Here is a 24,685-nt window from a genome sequence, read left to right as displayed (position 1 = left end):
ATATTTAAGATTGGATGTTGCAGGGAGCATCGCCTCTATTGTACTTAAATTAAAAAATCCCTCAAAATTGAGTTTTTTAAAAAGATTGATTGACTGTGAAACATGAATTTACAATAGACTTTTCCTTCTACGAAACTTTGCTAAAATTTAAATTCTAAAATATGTGTGAAGTATATATAACTTACTTCTTTCAATTGTTGGCAAAACTTACTTAGATGTAAGTGTACGTATAATAAAAATATATTTATTTAGATTTATAATTTTCCCCTCTAAAATAGTTTTTTCAATTATCATGTGGGGTGTACTCGCTACGCGAGGAGGGTGTATTCGCTGGCCAAACGGTCACGCTGACATGCATGGATCGAGTCTCCGCTCAGCCAACCAATCTTTCTAGTATTTTCGACTAAGCCTGACGGTATCTGTAGCCGCGCGGCCACACTGCCAGCGTCTCGTTGGAAAATATAACGTGACGTGATTGGGAGTGACTAAGTTTCGTGTAAGAGAAAATTGCAAATAAATGCGCTGAAGGCATCTGGAAATGTCAAATTAATACTGCCCCAGTTGCCGCAGACATTCTGCCAGCCGTTTCGAACGCAGTCGCGCAGGAAACGCAGCGGATTTGCCCAGCCAAAATACTGATATATACACTTTTCTTTTTCTTTACAACTACAACTGCAAATAAAAGTGTAAAGTGTGTGAGCCAACGACAAACGCATTAAAGAAATCGGCGGCGCAGGGAGATTATTGGATTTCGTTTAGCACCCGCACACGAAACAACAGGACGGCACTGGATTAGCCAAGGATATCGTCGAATCGAGCGATAGCAAAACAAATTGGGCAAAATGGGTGCAAGAGAAGACGAGTACGATTATCTGTTCAAAGGTAATTATAAACATGATACTAGCCGGTGGCCAGAGATCGTGGAAGGAGTGGAGCATGGAGGAGGAGCGGCAGCGCTTCCAGGCTCCGCTCTCTCCTCGCTCGCTCTCCGCTCCTCTCCGTGACGCAGTGGTTCAATGGCACTAATTGAAACTAATTGGAGAATAACAAAAAGTGCACTCAAAGAGCCCAAAGTTCATGTGATGGTATGTGGAGTGCGCTGGTGTGTGCTTGTGTGATTAATTCCCAAAATAAGTCCAAGATGTACGCCCCCCGAGTCTGTTGTTGTTGTTGATTGCTGCAGTTGGATGCCCTTTGCTGGCTCTCTCCCTCTCCATCTCTCTCTCCCGTTGGAGCTCGCTTCTCTTCCGGATTGAAGTACGCGTACTTTGCCGTTAACTGTCTGTTTTGTCATTGCGATACCGTTGCTCTCGCCACGTTGCATGCAAAAGCCCAGGCAAATCGTATTAATAATCGCTTAAAATGTTTTAATGCTTAGCCACCCACTTAAATTCATAAATTGATTAGATTTCCCGTGAACACTGCGAGAGAGTGTGGGTATTATGGTTTCTGTACAGCTGGCCTTTGCATTTGGATATTTGCAACTTCTTTAAGTACAGCGGTGGTCTCTCTCGCTCTCCCGCTCTCAGTTGAAAGTTTGGAGCACAGTGGAGCAAAGTCTTGAACTTAAGTAGAAACTTATTCCCTATCCCCCTATCCCACATCTTCGCCCATTTGCGATTGTTTATGCTCGAGGGTCATCCGTTCTCGCTTCTCCTTTGTTCTCTTCGTTTGCTACTACGCCATAAATTCCAATTGCGCTTGGGAAATCTGCTATCACAGCTGAGCAACTGTTGAATGTCGTTAATGGGAAGAGAACTGCCACATCTTTTCACAAATATTTAAACCCTTATCTGACGTCGTTTTTGGGTCAAGCATTCAAAAAACAAAAAAAGAAACAGCCCACATGAATGCGTCAATGAGCGATATGCATGATGAGGCCTCAAATTTCACACATGAAACGATATTAACCAGTTGTGACTCACTGCCAATAACTGTTAAAGAATTCCACTCGGCGATAAGCGCATAATCACATAACCAAAGTGGGCTATATTCGGGCTGTTCGGGCCGTTCCCACTAGTAGGTAATGACTGTCGATTACTCCCCTTTTAATTTCTCCCCACATCCGCTTAACTAAGTGTAGTTTCTCTTCGAAGATCGCTAGAAACGGAGAGAAAGAGAGTAGGAGGCGGAGTGACTCAGCGCTCTCGCTGATAACTGTAACCAGGCTGCTCTCAGCTGTCCACACAGAGAGAAAAATCAGAATAGTCATCGTTATTGTCAGGATTTATCCTATGGGTGGCCTTTACTTTAGTTGGCTGAGTTAAAAAAATAAGATCCTATCTTGAGACATTTTACTCTAATAAAACTCACCATATTTTATTTTCTAAACTGTAGAAGTATAAAAAGGTATAGCCCAGCGAAGGATTTGAACCTGAGACTTTGTTATTAGGGTGCAAAATGTCGGATATTATGAAAAATTCTTAAAATTTTTGTCTCTTTTTGTTGACAATTATGTAGATCTTATTGTTTCGCGTGCAGCCAGGGAGAGAGTGATAGAGCAGAAAGGTGTTTGATGAGTTTTTGTTATTGTTTTCTGAGTGGATTGGCAAACACGCTGAATCAACAACGTCCGAAAGGGTGTCAAAAATGAAAACTATCCGACTTGTGTGCACTGTAAATACAGTAGATATCAGCTAATGTAAACTTTTTTTCTAGCATAGCCATGATAAGGGAGAGTTTGCTATCACACATGTTTTATAATATACAGATAAAGCTTACTTATTTTTTTAGCTATTGTAAATGCGAACAAAAACATGTGACACATTCTTTTAAATTTCTTCAAAATAAGTTTAATTTATGGCAGAGAAATAAGTGTGTTTCATACATTTTCGGCACTGTAGTCATACTAAAAGTTAGTGAATACTACTTATCCTCTGAGACAGCTTGTTTGCTCTCCCAAACGTCCCCCACTCAGTTATCCAAGAAATGTTTGCTATCGGCAATGAAGTCCAATAACACGAACTCCCGAACGTCAGCTCCCACAATCATAAAACATTTGTTTCCATGGACTGAAATCCCCCGAGCATGACGGTTTTATGTACTCGCTGACCTTGGAGCGCAGTGCCACCAGGCGAAAGGAGGACATGACCTGGCCGGGCCGCAAGCCACCATCCTGTCCGGCCGTAAAACACAAGAAAGGGGCCACACCACAAGCCCACTTCCCACTTCCCACATCCCACATACACATATATTATGCAACGCGGGCTCTTCGATTATCCAATGCCAATGTCGATGCCGCCAGCGTCACCATCACTAATGCTCTCCCTAATCCCTTGCAGTTGTCCTAATCGGTGACTCCGGTGTTGGTAAAAGTAATTTGCTCTCACGTTTCACGCGCAATGAATTCAATTTGGAGTCCAAGTCGACGATTGGCGTTGAGTTCGCAACGCGCAGCATAGAGGTGAGTACAACGGGTCAAAAGTGGGAGGTGGAGTGGCCAAAGGAGCACCGCCCCCAACATCATCACCGCCAGTACCGCCCACTCAGTCGGTCACAGGTGAACTTGCGTGTGCGTTTCGCTGGGGGAGACACCTAGTTAGGGCACCTATCGGGAAAAAGGGGGTAAACTTGAGTTCAATTTCAGTGTCTGCGAATTTCACTAAATAAAGGATTGCCAATTGGCTTTCCTGTACAATTTATGAGGCAATCCTGTGGGGATAAGCTAAATGTTGACATCATAGCGGCCACTGGAGCTAAACGAGTTTAATAGCAATAATACACATAAGCTGACACTGAACTTAACTTTTAAGTACTTTTAATAAAATGAAGAGATTAAAGTCTTATATTAAAGCCTACAATCTTTTTAATAGAGGCAAAGCGATTATTATTTATTAATGATGAGTCTTATTTCCTAAAATTAAAACCGTTCTTTAAATGCAAGTAAAACTACCCCAAAACAGGGCTCCACGTTGTACCTGTGTGTTGACATCACTATGGCCAGCTTTTTTATCGATTTTAAAAGCGAAACCGCCGCAAGGATAAGTTGGAGAAATTGCCAATTACCGTCGCTATTCTAATACCATTCCTTTGTTTCGCCCCCCTTTTCGACCGACCACAACGCAGGTCGATGGAAAAACAATTAAAGCGCAAATCTGGGATACGGCCGGCCAGGAGCGTTATCGCGCCATCACCTCTGCCTACTACCGCGGTGCCGTGGGTGCCCTGCTCGTCTACGACATTGCCAAGCATCTGACCTACGAGAACGTGGAGCGGTGGCTGCGGGAGCTGCGCGACCACGCCGACCAGAACATCGTCATCATGCTGGTGGGCAACAAGTCCGACTTGCGGCACTTGCGCTCCGTGCCCACGGACGAGGCGAAGCTGTTTGCCGAGCACAACGGCTTGAGTTTCATAGAAACCTCGGCCCTCGACTCGACGAACGTTGAAACGGCATTCCAGAACATACTCACAGGTAAGTCCTAGGACCTTCTCGAACTTATGACAGGAACCTGCAACGTTTTGGTATCACCAGCAGAGGCTGATCTAGTTTTGGGCATGAGGTAATCGATCAGTATCATCAGGTGGTCCGATAAAGACTTGTCCATCTGTTTTTTTTTTACATTTTTAAGCTTAGCACTGTGTTTGAAGATTTGCCAATAACCTCTATATAATTATTTTATTATTAAAAACACTGCAGATTGGTTAGTAAACCTAGTCAGGTGTCAGAATTCTTGTTTAAAATGAAAGAGTATTTAAACATTGGCCTGACAAACATATATATATTTTCTTTATTTATGCATTAAATGAAGGTCATGGTACTCATTCTGAATTAAAATTAAATGGTTGTATTTAAAAGTAGTGTAATAATACAATATAATACCACAAAGATTTATATTGAAAGAAATTTTGATGATTCAAATTGTTTAGACCTGTAGAAAAGTATAATAACACAAACTTCTATTCATTTTAGAAAAGAAATCTTTATAAAGTAACGTAAATACAAATTAAGAACTAATTAGAAATCACCTTTTCTAAAAGTAATCTATCAAATAGTGCCATGAATCTCTGTTTAGATGGTATATTGAAATGGATAAAGGTATTTCCAAAAAGTACTCTTTTTAAGCGAATTCTAGAGAGCCTTGCCATGAACTTCGGCTAATGCACTTCTTCGCCTTCCAGAGATCTATCGCATTGTGTCGCAGAAACAGATCAGAGATCCGCCGGAAGGCGACGTCATTCGCCCGTCGAACGTGGAGCCCATCGACGTGAAGCCGACTGTTACCGCCGACGTGCGCAAGCAGTGCTGTCAGTGACCGCCCCAAGCAACTTTCGCTATTCCCCGCAACCGCCAGAACAGCAACATAAACAGAAGCAACAACAATTACAACTACAACAGCAACAGCAGCAAGAACAGCAGCAGCAGCAACAACAACTATATCTTGGAGATCAGAAGCAGCGGATATCTGATGGATCGCATCGGATGTTTTTGTGTTTCTCAATCGCAGCCACTTGCAGTTTGTCATATGTGCATAAATTGATAAATCAAATGAATCAACACCACCACCAGCAGCAGCATCAGCCGCAGCAACAGAATCGAAAACAACATCCGGCTGTAGTTAACTGCGGTTTAAACTGAAGTTTTATATATACAAAGATCTAAAGAATATATCGCATAAATCGATCCGATCGCCGTGGAAAGAAAGCAAGCAAAACTAAACACTCCAAATTCAGTTTAAGCTGTAGAACTATAATTTATATAAATATACATATATGCTAATATTAAAAATATTAATATTATTAATTTTTCGCAACATAAATATATAGTTGTAATTTCTGAGACAACAACAACAGACAACCGGAAAACTTCGATTATGATGCAACATTCATTTCCACAACACTGCAGCGCGGAATTTTTCAGTTTTCACTACAACATTTTCAACAATTGGCCACTTGGTAAAACTAGCTGATAAAGAGAAATCAAACAAGAACAGTTGTAAAACTTTAAATGCATAAATGAAACGAAATAACATCATTTGTGTTTGCTATGTTAAGTGTGATTAAATAAATATAATTTAAATAAAAGGAACTTGAGGTGTTTTTATTGGAGGGAAACTGGAATTCAAATGGCATTAGAGTGACCAGAGGAGGGTGGTATTCGTGGCTCGGTATTTTCCGCCAACGCAGCCACACTGATCCCAACACGTGCGGCGGAAAAGTGGACAAAAACATCAAAACATGGGCGGCAAAAAGAAAGTGCATCCGAAGACGCGGACGGCGGCCTTCAAGGCCAGCGAGCCGAGCGAGATCGTGGAGGCGCCGCACTCCTTCGTCATCCACCGCGGCCTCACCTGTCCGTACATCACGGACCTCACGCTGGACTTTCGCCGCATCATGGAGCCCTTCACGGCCAGCAATCTGCGCGAGAAGCGGATGAACCGCATCAAGGACTTTGTCAGCCTGAGCAGCTTCTTCCACGTCTCCCACATGGGCATCTTCAACAAGGCCTCCACCCAGCTGTCCTTCAAAGTAGTCCGCCTGCCGCGCGGTCCCTCCCTGACTTTCAAGGTTTGTTTAGCTGGTTCGTCTTCATTAGCTTCATTACTCAGGTACCATCCCTTCACAGGTCCACCAGTTCACACTGGCCAGGGATGTGATCTCGCTGGCCAAAAAGCAAATGATCGACAACGATCACTTTAAGCACGCTCCGCTGGTCATCATGAACAACTTCAGTGGCGATGGCAAGCACCTGAAGCTGATGGCCACCACGTTTCAGAACATGTTCCCCTCCATCAACCTGGCCCAGGTCAACATAGGCACCATCCGTCGCTGCGTCCTGTTCTCCTACAATCCGGAAACGAAGCTGGTCGAGATGCGTCACTACTCCGTGCAGGTGGTTCCCGTGGGCTTGAAGCGGGCGGTCCAGAAGATCGTCAAGGGCACAGTGCCCAACCTGGGCAAGTGCAATGAAGTGGTGGACTTTGTGACCAAGTAATTGGAAACCATCCGTACCCATTGCATCCACTTACTTATTTCTATCTGTTGCAGAGATGGCTACGCCTCCGAATCGGAGGCCGAGGATGACGAGCAATCGCACGTGGTCCTGGCACAAACGCTGAAGAGCAAGGGCAACCTGGAGGACAACAAGAGCTCCATCAAGCTGCACGAGATCGGACCACGTCTAACCATGCAACTCATCAAAATTGAGGAGGGCCTCCTGACCGGCGAGGTTCTGTACCACGATCATGTGGTCAAGACGGAGGACGAAAAGGAAACCCTGCGCAAGCTGGTCGAGAAGAAGCGCAAGCAGAAGGAGCAACGCAAGAAGGAGCAGGCCGAGAATCGGGCTCGCAACTTGAAGCTTAAGAAGGATGAAAAGTGGGCTGCCAAGAGGGCGGCGGAGGGCCGCAACGACAGTGATCCGGAGGATGATGCGGAGTACTACAAAGAGGAAGTCGGCGAGGAACCAGATGAAGGTGAGTTGACACATGCTGCGCCCTAAGGCCAACAACTCAATGTTCCCTTTGCAGAACTGTTTAAAATGGAAGAGAAATCCTCTCGCAAGCGACCCAACCTCAGCGGCGGAATGAAATACAAAAACAAGCGGGCTAAGCTGGACCCCAAGGACCAGAAGGACAAGCCCGATCGCAAAGACAAGTTCGACCGCAAGGACAAGAAGGACAAGTTTGACCACAAAAACAAGAAGGACAAGTTCGACCCCAAGAACCGGAGAGCCAAGTTCGATCCCAAGAACAAGCGTGCCAAGTTCGACCACAAAAAGAGTAGGAAATCAAAGTAGTACATTAAACATAAGCTATTTTATAAAGACCGTTGGTTAGCCTGACATCGAGATGTTTATCAATGGGAACTAGCTGAACATGCGCTGCACCACCTCCTTGTAGTGGGCCTTACTATCCTTCCAACTGGCGGCTATGTTGTCGCGCAGCTTGCTGAACTCCCGCTTCTCCTCGTAGTTGGGCACCCGCTCTATGGTGGCCTGCGCCTTGGCGAACTCCTTCAAGTGATAGTAGGCCAGCGCCCGCCGGTAAATGCTCTTCTCGCTGGGACTCTCCTCCGTCTCCACAAACTGGGTATGGTAGATCACATGCTCGTAGCGCTTTTCCTGCAGCAGACAGGCCGCCAGGTTGGTCTGTATCTGGATAAAGAGCGTCTCCACCGTCTGACTGTCGATGCCGTTCTCCTTTTTGGTCAGTTGATCGAAGGGTTTGTAGGTGATGAGCAACTTTGCGGCCCGCACAAAGTAATCAAAGGCGAATTTTGGGAACGTTTTGAAAGTGGCCACGCCGCTCTCCTTGAGGCGCAGGGCCACCTCGTAGATGCCAGCCGCGTCCAATTTCTCCACCTGCGCGTTCTTAACAATCCTTTCCAGCTTCAGCTCGAATTCGATGCGTCGTTCGCCGGTTTTGCTTTGGATGCTGCAGGCTGCCGTTTCGCCGGGCACAAACTGCTGCAGGAGCAGCTCGAGGTAGCAGTCCACCGCGGTCAGGCTAGTTCCCATTTCCAGAAGGTGCTTTTGGGGATACTCCGAGGACTCATCGCTGGCCAAGTACTTGCTGGGTCGCTCCCCTAAATTGGCGGTCTTCTTGATCACACTGAACTCCACCGTGCTAACTGTCGTGGGCTTCTCCATCTTGGTGAACTGGAGGGCAAGCACCTTCTTGGCCAGACCACGGCTCCTGTCCTTCCACTCCGTGCCCACGTACCACTCCATATTGGGGAATTTGCAAAGAAAGGGAATCTCAAGGAATTTGGCTAAAAATTGTTTTGGGCTTTGATGGTGTTACCAGGCGGCGCCACAAAACCCCCTTGAAATATGTGCCTATAGCGAAAGATCCCACTGAAAAATACCTTATTCCCACTTACTGTTACGAAAAGGCTAGGCGCGCAATTCGAAAAACTTAGATTTAAATTATTTTTCGTTTGACGGAATCTTAGAAAATAAATCAACTATAACTTTTTCAGTTTTACTTTCTTTAAATATATAGATATTTTTTAAATATTCAACACCTCAAAAAATTGAAAGAATTTATTAAATTTGTCCTATTTTTAAAAATTAAAGACAAATTTTGATTCTTTTTTTGTGGAAACCGTAATTTTTCAAATTCTACTAACAGTATATTTTCATATAATAGCAAAATATGTTGTATATTTTTAATTTGCTGTCCATCGTCAGAAATACTGTTTTTAACTAAAGATTTGCTCATATTTAAAGTGTATTTAAAAAATATTTTAATGCAACCAAATATACAAAATTATACCGAAAAATACTCGATATAAAAGAATTCATTGTAGTGGTTTTACAAAGCAGAAATGGGCAATATTTATAAAACAGAAAGTATGAACTAATGACTTGACAGGAGAACCCCAACTTTTTCGTGAGGGATACATCAAAGAACTACAGAAAAACGACTATTTAGCATTTATACACAATTTATTATTTATTACTTCTAGTTATGTTACCTATACTAAGCCCATTCGCGCAGTAGCAGTTGCTCGGCCATCGTTTAACAAGCTGCCCTCCTTCCACTAACAGTTTTACATATTCCGGGGTACGTGTTCATATCAATATCATCATCAACTTTTTGTTAAAGTAAAACGTTATGTACATACATTAGTTAACGCGGAAGCGGCGATCGTGATCCAGATCAAGTATAGCATTGGAACTTAACTTACAAATAGCAATACATATAGTAAAATATCCATTGATCACAATCAACGAACTGTATACGTGTAAATATGTGGTTGAAACTGCCTGGAAATTTGCTATTTTCTACATACATCTGAATATCTAGGGTCTAGAATCTAGAGTTATCATAGATCAATCAAAGAATCGGTTATATATTGCAGTACAATGGATTAATTTTCAGTTGATCTGCACCCGAAAGATGGGAAACTACCAATTGCGGACACGGCGCGTGTCGTCCTTTACTTTACACAATTAACTTTAAATTTAAATTATTTAATTTGTATTTTGCGTAACTTAGATTACAATTGCCAATAAAATACTAGGCTTAAATTTAACTTTACAATTAACACAAACATTAGGCAATAGGCATGTAAAGTAGGTTACAAGTATGCAATGCGGCGAACCGAACTGGTGCTTATGCCAATTTCAATGAAGCGACTCTAACTAACATTTATGCTAAAGACTGATTCCTCTAACCGCTCTCCAGGACAGATTCCCTGCGAAAATGTTCCAAGCCATATTTCACAGACCTTCTCTTCCTGTTGTCTTAAGGCGGCAGCTTCCTAAACGCGATCCTTGTGTATTTGAGCTAAAGAAACACTTAAACTAACGCCCGATCGAGAGATCGATGGATCCACCGATCCGAAGCGCGATTCAAAGACTGACCCTCGATTAGTATTAAAGCGCCTAAATAACTAATACATAGTTTTTCATCTTCCTCATCCGTTTTTGTTTCATTTTCATTCGTACATGACAAACCTAACAGCCAGTTTTGCGAAAATATTTGTATATATTTTGTATACTCCTTTTGCATTTATTGTTTGCTTGCTTTATAACTTCAATTAATTCATATCATGTGTGTGTTCCGTGTGGGGGTGTGTGTGTGGTGTGTGCGATTGTAAATTAGACGCTTAGAGATCGCTATATCTTGGGTTCAACATAGTTTCGAAATAGACAAGTCGCAATGCTGTGTTTACTCATGCTGGCCAATAACCATTCACTCATCACTCATCATAATCATTTATATTCTCAACATCTATCTCAAAGTCCGGGTCATCCGATTCTGGATCCGAGCCGGAACCGGTGACGGAGACCGAACCACCAGCATCCCGATGCCTAACATATCCCCCCATAAACGCCCCAGCATCATCTCTAGAATCCTCATCGAAATGCTCGCCATCGTCCTCGTTCTCATCTTCATCCTCGTCGTCGCTCGAGGATTGCAGATGTAGCTCGCGCAGCTGCCGTTGCATAAAATGTTAATGTTCCATCAGGGCCGCTGTACAATCGCCAGAAGCAATCGAAGAGAAAAACCAGAAAACAAAACGAAAACGTTATGCATAATGCCAGAGATCAATGAGGTGAAAGTTGGCTTCTCTTACGTGACGGTGTGCGTCCGGTCTTGTTCTCATTGGGTGTGAAATTTAGAAAGTCCCAAATCAAAATTGTATCATCGTGCGAGCTGCTCACAATCTGGAACTCATCGAATTGCAAACGAAAGACGCGACCAGTGTGCTCCTACAGGGTTCATTACATAGATTAGACAAAAGCGGAAGTGACGTAGCGGATGACTCACCACAAGTGTATTCAGACAGAGAGTATTGGAGGCTGCCCGCGGATCCAGGGCGGCGACCAGGTCCCAAACCTTGATCTTGCCATCGTAGGCGCCGCTGACGATTCGTTTCGTATCGAAACGGATGCAGCGAACCAATTCCTCGTGGCCCTCCAGGACACGTAAGCAGGCGCCGCACTCAATGTCCCAAAGTCTGAAGTACATAAAAGAAGATTGGTGGGTTAGATAAGTTTCCTCCCTTAGGATTGTTAAATGGGAACCTTGATATGCCTTCCGCAAGCACTCAATATCTTAAATGGTTTTAAGTAGGTTTGAGCGTAGCGAAATATACATTTAATTACTTATTTTACAGTCAGATAAAAACTGGCATAGAGAAACGAACTTTATGTTCAAGCCATTAGCTGTGATGAGAATGGCAATCGGAATTAATAGCCACTACTAATCGCAACATTCACCGACAAAAAAATGTTTATCACACATCATTAATCACCGTGCCGGAAAATCGGTTTAATTCACACGCCTCTCGCCTCACCTTATGGAATTGTCTGAGCTGCCACTGACCACCAGGCGATCTCTGTACTGCAGGCAGGCGATGCCACGCTTGTGGCCATTCAAGGTGCGCACGAATTCACAGCTCGAGGTGGACCAGACCTTGATGGTGCGGTCCCCGCTGGCGGAGACGATGTATTTCTCATCGAAGTCCACCACATTGACGGCGGCCCGGTGGCCGACGAGCACGCGCCTCAGCGTGATCTCGCTGGGCGAGGTCATGTCCCAGACGGCAATGGAGCGATCCTTGGAGCAGGTCACCATCATACCATTGTTGAAGCGCAAGTGCAGCACCGCCTCGCAGTGGTGGATGAGGGTATTGACCATCTCGCCGGTGTTCACGTCCCACACGCGGACGGTGGAGTCGCTGGAGCCACTGATGATCACCTTGTCGTCGTACTGCAGGCACAGCACCGATCCAGTGTGGCCAATAAGAGTCTGCAAGTTGGGTGGAAAGTTGTAAATAGTTTCAATTAAATTTGAAAGGTTTAAGCTGTTCGATTCAACTCGGTTTCGGACTGGAACCCACCTTGACGCACTGCAGATCCGTGCGATCCCAGATCTTGATGGTGTTGTCCCTCAGCCCGGAGACAATCTTGCCATCGTCGTACTGCAGGCAATAGACACCCTTTGAGTTCTCGGACCGGCAATTGATGCGGCGCAGCATGTGGCGTCCAGTCCGCCAGTTGTTCTCTATGCTGTCAATGTCCTGAAACCATACAAATATTAGTTCACTGACTGACAATCGGCACATTTCGAAGACCACAACTCACATTCATTATCTTGGGGAACAACTCGCGATGGAATGAGTGTGGCCGCTGCGTTTGGCCCGGTCTTGGCTTGAAGAGGTACTGCATCCAGTTGCGCCGCTCGGCCAATCCGCGCCACAAGGAATCTGTGCGCACCTTGCGTTCGATGAGCTTCTTCCAGAGCATGCCCTCGGAGATGACGCGGAGCCATTCCTTGCAGACCAACTCCGCCGATTTGAGCGATTCGGCATCCAAGTACGACAAAATGTTCTCGGCGATGTGATCCAGACCCTTGACTGCGAGTGATGGGAAAAGATTAAGATTAATTAAGATTAAACTAGTGTAATACTTAGAAAACAACCTTCATCGCGAACTCTACCTTATGAAGAAGCATCACCCAGGCATTTTATGACTAAAACAGCAATTTATACTTGGCACCCAGCTATCTCTGATATGACACATGACCAATTTACCATCTGATACGAGGTGGAGCCACCGTAGCTGCTACTGCTCTTGCCAGAAACCTACTCAACCCAACCCAAGCCCTTCCCAATCCAAACCAATTAAATCCCATGCAATCCGACCGCATCAGCAGACTTTAACTGGGCGAGGAGCGAGATGGGCAAAATGATGCACCTAACGGCATTAAAATGCACTTAGCCCCCAGTCAGTGGGAGTGGGAGTGGCTGTGGAGGTGGCGCAACCAATAGACCGGCATATTTACATGTGTCGTGCGGGGGAGGGGAGCCACATCCCCATCCCCATCCCCAGCCACATCCACACACATCTCCATCTGCATTGACAGCCCGGCTGAATGGGCCAAGTCAGAGTCTGAAGTGCATGCGAGTACCCACTGCCTCCTGCCTGCTGCTCTCTGCCGAACACAATTAAAAATGTGCATAACTCGCAATGGCAGGCTGTTTGGCGGGCGGCAACGATTTGGCCCAAGTTGTTTGCCGTCGTCGCCGGCGACTAACGGTCCTAAGAGTGTCTATCCGTCTGTGAATCCGTCCGTCCGTCGGTCGCTCCGTCGGTCCGCCTGACTGTCCCCCGGTTAGCTGCCTTTGAAGTGCATTACAATGTAAATGGAGGAGACAATGTTGCCTACTTTCAACTCTTTTTCTTTCCTAGAACACACCAGAGATGCCAAGGAACGGGGGGAACGCACAAACAAGTATGATCTATTAAAAAGAAATGATTTACTATAATGCGAGTTGATTAAAAGTACTTTCCTTAGTAACAAAGTATTCAACTAACAACCTTTGTCATAAAGTTTGATGAAACAAGATCTTACAAAATTATCGAGAGTTTTGACAATGTTAGGTACATGCCATGGTATATTATTATTTGTGATCTATTTATGTTATATTCTTCATATAAGTTAGCACTTGAGGCTCTAGATGAATGAAATTATATGATGATATTTAAACAACTAATAGGAACATGCTTAGGTACAAACTTTAGTACAAATATTTTAGGTACATAATTTGACCTAAAATATTCATATTAGGTACATTCTTTAACCTAAAAACGTTTCTATTAGTTTTCTTTTTTCTTATTTTTTTGAATTTGGTCCTAAGATGGGACATATCTGCTCACATTATTAGGTACGTTTTCATACACATTATAATTTCCGATCTATTTATTTTGTACATATGATCTTTTTACTAACTAAAGCTTTTAAATGAAATACAAAGTTAATATACTCTTAAATAAATACTTTAAAGACAAAGTAACTATATTTTAGACCTTCTTAGCTCAAGATAGCTAGGTAGATAGTAAAAAGCTGGACAGGCATAGCTGGGAAACATCATACAATAAGCATGAACAAGGAGGACATTTGCCGGGGATTAAGCCAACGGAAACCTGCGACAACTTCCTCGCAGAACTTATTCCAGACTGGTGGCTCAAGGAAAGAATGGCTTGCAAATTAAAGCGACATTCTCCGCGAAGACAATTATAATGTAAATACACCTGATGGCATTTCAGCTGGCAATCAGAGCCGAAAGGGGAAGCAAAATAAATATACATACGAGTATTCTGTAAATAAATGCCCTTGCAAGGGCTAGAATTGCACGCACGGCTTTTGTGGGCAATTTGAGTCATCGATATGCCCGGTTGTTCAGTATTTATGCATTGATAAGCGAGGTGATCGCTTATTCACAAACACCGACACATAGCAAACCCGTTTGCCAACAAATATGATATCGCAGCGCACCTACAACTTCCCCAATAGTTTCGATATTGGCTAACAATCAGTGACAAAATCGATTCACATTTTCTTATGAATAATATACGTACAAGCCGCCGCTTTCGTTCTGTTTTTGTTCCGGTAAGCGCGTTTAATGGAAGCAACGACCTTTCAGTCAACAGAAACAGCCAACAACCGAAAACCCCTGGCCCACCCACTGGCTCCTCTCCTCCAGCTGGAAACATGCCCGGCAACAGTCCGGAGGAGGTGGAAGGGCGCGAGTCGGGGGACGCGGAACGAATCGCAGCGGGTTCTGAGCGGGGTTTACCTTTCATGTTGTTCAACTTTGTACCCTGTACCTGTCGTTTGTTATTGTTTCAGCCATTGCGTGCGGAGGGATTAGGCCCGGCTGGCGCGCTCTATTCACTTGCTAACCTGGCTAAGATTCGGATTCTGTGAGAGCTATTTTCAGGCTTTATTTTCGGCTAAAAATACTTCCGACTGAGCAGCCCTACGGCTTTTTGCTTTCTTATCAACGTTGCCAGTTGGCTTCTTGGACATCTGGGAGTACTGACCTCCCACACAAAGTGCGGCGTTGATAACGCCTCTGTGTCAGAATCCCCTTTCATAAGTGACGCGTGTGTGTTTAATTTGATAAGATTTTGATCAATAACTAGCCAAGTTTAATCTTTTATTCTCTTAGATAGCAAGTACTATTGTGACCAAAAGATTTTTCAACAAATAAGTAACTCAATAAATAAATTAACTCATTATATGCGTAACTGACCCCCTATTCAGTAACTCATTTAGCGAGAATACGAATATTTATGGAAAACGACTGTTTATGGAACTATCATGCTTACACACAATGTGGTCTATTCTATTTAGAATTCATGGTTCTTGGCACCTAATTCTTGATTGAAAGAGTTGTATTAGCCTCTTAACGTAAGACTTACTAACACACTAAACTGTTTTACCTAATAGACATTTTTCCTGTCTGGCCAGGTGATACCCAGTATGAGATAGATTGGTTATCAAACTAAACATGCAATCAATCTCCACTGCGACTGTCTGTTCGAGTGTTTCCAAGAAGGCGTCCCAATTAAAACAATCCTTACGCATTTATCTGCTTCTGGTTTAATGTTCGCTAGACCCCTTCGTTACCTTCTCACTTAGTTTATAGGCTATGAACTGCATATACTGTTAGTTTCTAAAAGTAAAAAATAAAAATAACCTAAATCTATCTAATACACTTAGCTATACCTTATAAGCCAGCTAATCTAAGGTAAACTGAAAGCTGCGGTCTAGATAATATCATTGGGTTTTGAAAAGACCCAGAGTTCCTAATAAGATTTTAAGCTGTAGCTTGGCATGACTTCGCATAGTTATTAGGTACAAAATATTACTTTATCTTCATGTAGCCGGAATGGCTGACTTCCCGACAGGTCGTGGTCTACAAATGTATTACTCACTTGGCAGCAGTGTGATAAAGTCCCGCTGGAGCATCGGCTTGAGATAGGCATTGATCTGGCCGTGCTGATAGTGGCACATGCGCGACAGAAGGTGCTCCACGAAGTCCACCTGGCCCGACTCGCTCCACTGGGTGAAGTACTGAAAACAGAGTTCCCGCTCCGTTTGGTAGGTGGGCGAGGAGTCTTTCTTGCGCACCGGGTCGTACAGCATGGTGGTTGTGAACTGTACGGGTGAAATGGGGGAAGGAGGCGTATTAGTTATGAGATTGCATTACTTCTTATGTTACGTTGTGGATGTCAAGGGGCGATCGTAAAACTGGAAAAGTAGGTAGCTGCGGGTTGTGCAACTTCTCTTACTTTGGGCAAGTGACGACGACCCAAACTGGGGGCTTACAATTAGGCAATTAGTTTCGACTCAACTCCACGAGCCTCTTTCTTTCCCGTAGTTTTCTCGTCTTGTTTCTATTTGGCGGCGAAAGAGTTTGCGAAGCGGATTTCCAAAAACCCGACTAGCAGCCGCAGAAGCAGATCATTCACACGGCCAGTTTATAAATAATATAATTGTATCGATGTGTTTTGGCCTCTGCTCCCCCAACCCCATCCTCGTTATGCGCATTCTAAACATAGCCATCCACTCCCATTGATGGGCCCCGAAATAACCAAACGTCATCAATTAAATGCTAAAGATCTCGGCAAGCAATTTGAGCAAACTAAACAATCGGACGGACGTAAGTGTGAGTGATTTGAGTAATTAAGCCAACTGCAATGCCAGCAATGCGAAAAACCTTGCGTATAACGCTTTGTGCGGTTGTAGTAAGTGCTGTCTCCAAGTATTCGGGTCGATTGCCTTAATTTAATTGCCATATTATGGTTTTGGCGAGCTTTAGTTGTTTGCCTTTGCCCGGTAGCTTTGAGATAATATGAAGGATGCTACAGTTGGCACTGGCTATGGGTGGCATAGTCGGGGGTTGGGCTGTATTAAGATGGGTTGCTAAAACATGTTTGACAGTTCACAAAGGAAGTTCACAGAGGATGGGTTTTACAAGGTAGTACTACTAAAGAGTCTAAAACACGGCCTATAACTGCACTTACTGGTGTCACTGGAAGTTTACATAGTCGCGGGATGGGTTCTATGATAATGTGTTATTCAAGTTTTTGGTGTCTTGGAAGGTGATCTGTTTTTAAAGATATTATCTAATCATAATCAGTTCCTAGTTATGGAACCTCAACTGTTTTTTTTTGGTTTTACCAAGAAGCAATGCGTATCATTAACCAGATTCATCAACCTTGATTCCAGCAAAACAAACCCAGATGACTCAAGCAAAACTTTATTGCTTGGCGAGCAAAAAGTTAAGAAAAAATATGTATTTAAAAAAGCAATTTTTGGGCACATTGCTTAATGGTTTTGCGGGAACTGACCTTCAGTAGGCCGCCTATCACACTTAACTCCGCAACCAAAGGCATACAATAAAATAAATACTGATTGAAATGTACACGGGTACGGGTTTGTTGTTAATTGTGTAAACAAACTCGAGGCCAATTAACGAAATATGAAGACTGCCTTTGGACGACCCAAAATCGGAACTATCAGGGTATATGGTGTACTATACGGTATATAGCTGAAAGACAGATGATGGGACGGTGGAAGCCAAAACGACGATGATGCTGGCGATGAATAATTGGGCTGATGCCTGAGTCCGCGAGAGTTTAAGGTTAGCCTATAGGATGGGCGACAGTGTCCGAATTTAATAGAGTGCACGAGTGCAAAATCCGTAGTATATGCGAAAAAAGCACTGGCACACGCACACAGCGGGCGCCAGTGTGTGTGTGGCTGTGTGTTTCGGTGTGTGTGGTGTCTAAAGAGGCGACACCTTGGGCCTTATGTGCCCGCAACACGGCGAGATTGGTGCACTGCGGCCGCGGCAGAAATGGCGCTTAAACTAGCTTAGCTGAAACTCACGGCCTGTGCATTGGAGTTGGTTTCGTCCATTATTTTGTCAGTCTCCATTTTCATCATTGTGTTGTTTGTGTGCTTGTAGAGTTTGCTGGTCGTCTTCTCTCTCTCCCCCGTTCTTTCGCTCGCAGCTCACTGCTCACTGGGGCTTTCCGTCGCACTCGCACTCGCACTCACGCACCACGTAGCGCTTTTGGCTGGTTTTTCGGTTACACGGCTTGCAAATCGCTTTTCGCCAGCAATTTCATATAATTTTTAGCTCGCAAGAAAATTACTCGACTCGATTAGTAGGACCGCAGACGGAATGCGCGAAAATGGCGTACGCGATTGGGAAACTCAACACGCCGAAGTCCCCTCACCAAGTGTGCGGATTTCGTTGGCAAGTCATTATTGTTCGCGCTGCCCCTAGCTGCTAGCACTTGGTTTGTTTTATTGTTTGTTAAGCTCGCGCAACTGCACTGCACTTGACTGTTCGCACGGAGAATTTTTTTTTTTTTTTTAAATATTAAGTTACTTCCTTCCGTGAAGAGGGAAGAATTATTTGGCCGCCCCGTTGGAACGGGTTAACGCCACTGCCAATGTATGAAATTAAATTTCAAGAAAAACAAAATTTAATGGACAGCTATGTAAATATCGTGCAGTAGTTTCTGGTGATGTTATGATGACAATGAACGATGAGCGATGACGATGAACGATAAGCGATGAAAATGTTATCAATATGTGTGAGAAATTTTAATTTTGAGATTTTGTGAGTTGGTATAAGCGTGGATGGTGTTATAGTGTGTTAAATGAGCAGTGTGGAGTGTGTTGTATTAGATATTAATATTAGCAGCTCGAATGAAACTGGTAATCGATGTCCAATTTTCAATTGGTTCATTTCCAAGTAAACGATAGATATCGTTATATTTAAGTAGTGTTGGATAATTTTGTCTTGTTGGTGTATATTTTGAGCAATTTAACAAAATATGCGAAATGTCTTCATTAACGTTACACGAATCGCATAGGGCGTTATCGTAGACTTTCATTTTGGAAAGTGTGTATTTGTCAAAAGCATGTCCGCTTAAGATTCTGTTTAGAGTCTTCGTTTCTATACGGTTGAATAGGTGTTCTTTGTTTTTAAACCAAGGCTTGGAAGTGGTATATGGTGAGAGGAGAGAGTAACCCTTGTTACGCTCTAATGAGAACAGACTGTATTCACGCTCCCAGTCTTGTTTTATTTGCGCGAACATATGATTGATTGCGTCCTTAAGGGTCCATCTGACGGGTGCGAAAGAGCCGTTAATTTTAGCATTTTTAGCCGCTGTATCTGCGAGATCGTTTTCCCAAATATTGGAATGGCTTGGAATGTGGTGAAATTCTATGGATAGCAGGGTTGGGTTGTTTATGACTTTTTTCAGAATGCATTGAGAGATGCAGTTTTTGGAGTTCGTGTTCTTTATTGTCTGGATGGCACCAAGACTGTCAGTTAAAATTGCTATTTTGGAGAACTTTTTTGAAATACCGAAGTCAATGGCTTTTTCTAGGGCTGTGAGTTCAGCAGTCAGCGACGATAGTTTTTTGTCGGTGTAGAAACTTTTTATCGAATTGGAATTTAAGTGGACAAAGGCACCTCCTGTAAAATTTTCCGACACAGAACCATCCGTGAAGATGATTTCCATATTTTTTGAGGTTAAACTTCTTATTTTTTCTTTAAATAAAGAGAGAATTATAGTCTCGTTTGCCATTTTTTTATTTGTACAAGTACCTTTAAAGAAATTTGTGTCAACTGAAATCTTGCGTGTGGACAGAGAGTAAGGACAAATAGGAGCAATACTATCCAGGATATTTTTAAATTCAGCATAAATTCTACTGTAACTAGTATTTTTGGCTACAAAGGAGTTTGACAGAAGCGACGCAGATGGTAGTCCATGAGCGAACGTTTTGGCCAACTCCTTCGCTGTAGCGAATTTAATCCTATAAGCTGGAGGAAGTTCAGCTGCAAGATTATAAATAATATTAATTGGAGTCGATTTAATAAGTCCTAAGGCCTTTCTAAGGTGGAAATTAGCATGCTTATTTATATTGTTTTGTACTGATTTTGATATGTTTGAAAAAGAGGAGCAGGCGTATTCATATCTAGTTCTAATAAATGCTTTATAAAAGAGTAGTGACTTGCTTGGATGTACTCCGAAGCGGCAACCACTGAGCATTTGAATAAACATATTCGTTTGATTCGATTTAGAGATCGTTTTATTTACATGCTGAACAGACGAGTTGTTTGAACTTATGACTCTACCTAAATAATTTATACTATTTACATTTTTTAAAATAATATTATTGCACAAGATACTTAAAGGTTTTTTTCTTAGATTAAAATGAATGGTGGCTGATTTGTCTGGATTAAAAGTAAGATTATTAATATTGCACAGTTCCATAAACCTATTTACTTTTTGTTCTAATTTCTCTTCAGCCATCGAAAAGACTTTGTCATAACAGACTAGAAAGAAGTCGTCAGCGTACTGGAACAGAATACTGTCATGGTCATTACTTAAGCTGTGAAGCTCAGCTGTATATAAATTAAAGAGGATTGGACTCAGACAACTACCTTGACTAACTCCTTTGTTTACAGTTATCTCTGCAGTACCCATAGTGAGAACTCTTTTACTAAGGAAGTTTATAATGAAATAAATATGATTGTGGTCGAAACCCAAACTAACTAATTTGCTACCCAGAATAGGGATATTGACGGCATCAAAGGCTTTACTTAAGTCTAAAACCGCTGCGGTAACGTGGAAACCACGAGCTTTTAGGTTGGCTATGTTATTTATTACATCGTTGATGCATTGGGCAGTAGAATGGTTTTTTCTGAACGCATAGGATCTTGGTGGCAGAATTTTATTTTTATTAATGTACTCTTCCATCCGCAATTTAATCAAACCTTCTAAGCACTTAAAAGTCACACTTAGAAGGCAGATAGGTCTGTTGTTGGTAATAATTGAAGAGTCTAGATTTTTTTTGGGAACAGGTATAACCCTTATTTTCCGCCACTGATCTGGAATAAACCCATTGTCTAAAGTAATGTTTAGCAGGGATACCAGTTTTTCTATTTGACTTAAGGGTAGAGATAGAAGCATTCTGTATGAAATGTTGTCAAGACCCTTAGCCGAGTCTGGGTTACGAGAGTTAAGGAAGTCAAGAAGTTCACGCGCTGAGAAATTAGAGTTGGTATATCTATAAAGCAGATCAGGAGAAAAAGATACGTCAGGACACATCGCAGTGTTGGGAGCTGTGGCTATTTGATTGAGAAAATCTCTATGTTCTGAGTCAGATATTGCACTGTTTGACGGTTTAATTTGTTTAAAAAGTTTAAGATTTTTGATTTTGTTCCACATATCTTTCAGAGAAGAGGGGTTAGAAATGTCTTCTGCTAGCTTATTGAGGTTTTCTTTTCTCATTTTATAATAATAGTTGTTAAGTTTTTTATTACTGTTAATATAGGCAATAGCATCAGATTGTAGTTTGGATTTAAAATATTTTTGTCTGCACGCGTTTCTTAATCTAAACAATTTTTCACATACCTCGTCCCAATACTTTTTTGGAACATATCTATTGTTTGTATTTATTTTAATTGAATTATTACAGTGTATTGTTTGGGATAAGTTGGAAATGCTATCTAACGTTGTAATTTGAATTTTGGAAAAGTCTTTGATTATTTTATTATGGTTAAATTTAATAATATTAGTCGAAGCAGAAATTTGGTCTATTTCAATTAAGATTGGGAAATGATTGCTATTTGATATTTTAGAATTTATTGAGGACCAGTTAGAACAAAGATTGCTACTATTAATGAAAGTGAGATCGAGTGTTGAAGTATAGGATGGGTTATGGGAGTAAGTTGGAGAGCCGTTGTTAAGGCAAAAGAAACCGGAGTGTAAGAGGGAATTTTCTAAAATACCGCCTCTGACATCTTGAGTATTATTACCCCAAATGCTGGATTTGGCATTGAAGTCACCACCTATGACAGTTAGACCACTCGATTGAGCAGCAATAGTAAATAGATCATCGCAGCCTTGTTGAAAAGAATTAATGTCTGTGCTGGGAGCAGCATAGACACTGAAAATATTAATATTATTTCTTAGGTTAATTGTACGGATACCAATGACTTCTAAGCTAATATCACAGTTGATTTGTTTAAAGCGTATGTGTTTTTTTAAGTAAATTCCAACGCCTCCATAACCATCGTTACGCGGCTTACATACAAAATTATAATTTGCCAAGCTACACATGGAATTATTGGAAATCCATATCTCTGATAAAATTGCTATGTCTATGTTATTGTTTACTAAGAATAATTCTAGTAATTGTTTGTTATTATTAGCAGTTAAGCTCTGAATATTATACTGTAGGATTTTTATTGTCATTTAAATAATATAACTTTATGTTTTATTTTCAAATGAAAACAGATAGACAAATGAAAGAGAAAAGAAAAACGAATAAATAAAAAACAATTAATTTAACAGAAAAAAAAAAAAAAAAAAAAAAAAAAATCAGAAAAATAAGTAAATAGATAAATAAATAAATAAAAAAGTTATTATTCAAAATTAAACAAGTTGATTAATTTTGAACAAATCAATTTTTGAGTTTGTAAGTGCTATTCTGTTTCTTAAATTCTCTAAAAAGTTTCTTGATTCAGGTACTAAATTGGTTGTTTCGTTGACTAGAAATGAGGATATTTCAGAAGCTAATTGATTTAAGCTATTCTCCGCAGCTTCAAGAGCTGGATTGTCTAAAAAAGGTTGACTAGAGGGTGAGGAACTAGGTGGATTAGAATGAATGAGAGAAAACTTTTCGTTTGGAGTGTACTCATGTTCATAAAGAGCAGCTTTCCAGCTGATCATAGTGTCGCGTGAATTTTTATCTTCGTTTTTCTTGTTAAGAGAGTTCTTAACAACCTTATTAAAAGGGTTTTGTGCAAATATTTGTTGGGTAGCTATTTTGGTATTATTTTGTAACACTGGATTGGCAGATTTTCTTTGCCATGTTGGCTGGGGGAAGTGGGTTAAGTCGTTGGTGTCGACTTCATCTAAAATTTGGAAGAGAGAGGGGTACCTAATCTTCGTTTCATTTCGTGATAAATTCTCAATAGTCATACATTTCTGGATAGCGTACGCTCTCTTACGAGCAGGGCACTCAAGAGAGGTGGCTGGGTGATTTTGTTTGCAGTTGGCACAAACGAGTTGATTACATTGTTGTTCTCTTGAATGCGAAAGAGAACATTTACTGCATTTTTGTTCAGTTTGTTTACAATGCTGAGCAAAGTGATTAAATCTAAAACAACGAAAACATTGACTAAAAGGAACATATGGACTAACATTAATTTTGGTGTACAGGAAGACAATCTCGTTGGGAATTTGAGTACCTTTAAAAAGAATCTTAACCCTAGGAGTGTTAATAAAAATATCTTTATTGTCTCGGTCCTTAGTCTTCACACGAATTATTTCTTGAATAGGTACTGGAGAAGAAATGTACTCCTTAAGTTCAGAGTCGGAAAATTTTGTCGGAATATTAAAAATAATACCCATTTTAAAAATGAAATGCTTAAGAATTTTAGGTTCGTAACCATTACTTTTAAGATTTGAGGACAGGATGCTATTAGCTGCCGTTGCTGACTTGCACTCAGCCTTGCAGCGCCCATAACCAATCTTATTTACTGAAATTATATCTTTAATATTTAATTTTAGCAGGACAGCATTTAGTTCAAGAGGATTTATAGGAACTCTTCTAGGTCGGTTTTCGCCATTGGTTTCACCAATTTTGTCTATGTAGACCACAAAGGGTCCCTTGTGAGCGCTGCTGTACGAGTATCCGTTGTTTTCCAAATTTCCACTTTCTCTCTTCTCTTCTTTGCTAGCAGGATCCGTTATAGCTTTACCACTTACTTGGCTGGTTGGACTCGGATGACTTACAGGGTCAATGACTTCTTTCATCACAACTTCTTCGCTTTCCGATTCTACTAAATTGTTATCCGTAGGTTTTTTCTTTTTATTTAAGGGCGATAATTTCGGCCTTTTAACGTTGCTCAGCTCCGAATAAGGGTTTTTACCCTTGGCCTCGGAGGAGGCCATTTTTCTTGGAGTAACTTTACCCGTAATTGATTGTTTATTTAACCAATAACAACAGACAAATATTTATAAAAGGTATTAAACGTATATATTACGTTATATTTTTGTTTTGAAAAAAAACAGAATAAGTAAAAATCGGTATCACACACTGCTCAAACACCTCCGTTGCATGCAACAGTCAGCACGCGAAAGATGCACGGAGAATTTTATTTTTACTAGTTTCCGCCCAAATATGGACTGCAAAGCCAAAGATGAGTCTGCACTATCGATATCGATAGCTGATTGCCAGCCGAACGTACACACTGGCGGCGGTAGTGTGGGACAACGCCCGTTTACTGGTTGGGGCCTTTCCCACTAGTCTTCAAAACAGGTTGTTGTCCCGTTTCCACTGTGGATGTGCTTTTGTATTTGTCTATTTACCTAATATTGAAGGAATGTTCAATAAATTAG

At 41.8% G+C, this 24,685-nt stretch overlaps 4 protein-coding genes across 5 annotated transcripts; 2 read left to right on the top strand and 2 right to left on the bottom strand.

Annotated features, from left to right (window-relative positions):
• The first annotated feature begins 395 nt into the window (after positions 1-395).
• LOC108027367 (ras-related protein Rab-11A) lies at positions 396-6,028 on the top strand. Its single transcript, XM_017098790.3, has 5 exons — positions 396-496; positions 686-882; positions 3,282-3,403; positions 4,066-4,414; positions 5,122-6,028. Exons 2-5 carry the CDS (start codon positions 843-845, stop codon positions 5,253-5,255), a joined length of 645 nt encoding a protein of 214 aa, XP_016954279.1. The 5' UTR covers positions 396-496; positions 686-842; the 3' UTR covers positions 5,256-6,028.
• Positions 6,029-6,123: 95 nt separating this feature from the next.
• Positions 6,124-7,783, top strand: LOC108027410 (protein Peter pan). The gene is made up of 4 exons (XM_017098849.3): positions 6,124-6,507; positions 6,566-6,930; positions 6,988-7,415; positions 7,470-7,783. Exons 1-4 carry the CDS (start codon positions 6,178-6,180, stop codon positions 7,736-7,738), a joined length of 1,392 nt encoding a protein of 463 aa, XP_016954338.1. The 5' UTR covers positions 6,124-6,177; the 3' UTR covers positions 7,739-7,783.
• LOC108027409 (uncharacterized) lies at positions 7,739-8,757 on the bottom strand. The gene has a single exon (XM_017098848.3). The coding sequence runs from the start codon at positions 8,669-8,671 to the stop codon at positions 7,808-7,810; it is 864 nt and encodes a 287-aa protein (XP_016954337.1). The 5' UTR covers positions 8,672-8,757; the 3' UTR covers positions 7,739-7,807.
• Positions 8,758-9,372: 615 nt separating this feature from the next.
• LOC108027294 (F-box/WD repeat-containing protein 11) lies at positions 9,373-24,401 on the bottom strand. Of its 2 annotated transcripts, none has more exons than XM_050888796.1 (8): positions 24,385-24,401; positions 16,181-16,403; positions 12,542-12,813; positions 12,298-12,477; positions 11,752-12,206; positions 11,223-11,412; positions 11,029-11,164; positions 9,373-10,925 (listed from the first exon to the last, which is right to left on the bottom strand). In XM_050888796.1, exons 2-8 carry the CDS (start codon positions 16,389-16,391, stop codon positions 10,906-10,908), a joined length of 1,464 nt encoding a protein of 487 aa, XP_050744753.1. In that variant the 5' UTR covers positions 16,392-16,403; positions 24,385-24,401; the 3' UTR covers positions 9,373-10,905. The 2 variants fall into 2 exon arrangements, with proteins under 2 accessions (XP_050744753.1, XP_016954175.1); XM_017098686.3 differs by lacking the exon at positions 24,385-24,401 and adding an exon at positions 18,141-20,453.
• Between the last annotated feature and the right edge of the window lie 284 nt (positions 24,402-24,685).

This window comes from Drosophila biarmipes, chromosome 3R, assembly GCF_025231255.1.
Source record: "Drosophila biarmipes strain raj3 chromosome 3R, RU_DBia_V1.1, whole genome shotgun sequence".
Lineage (NCBI taxonomy): Eukaryota > Metazoa > Arthropoda > Insecta > Diptera > Drosophilidae > Drosophila > Drosophila biarmipes.
The sequence above is the reverse complement of the archived record's forward strand: the minus strand, read 5'-3'. Positions and strand labels throughout refer to the sequence as shown.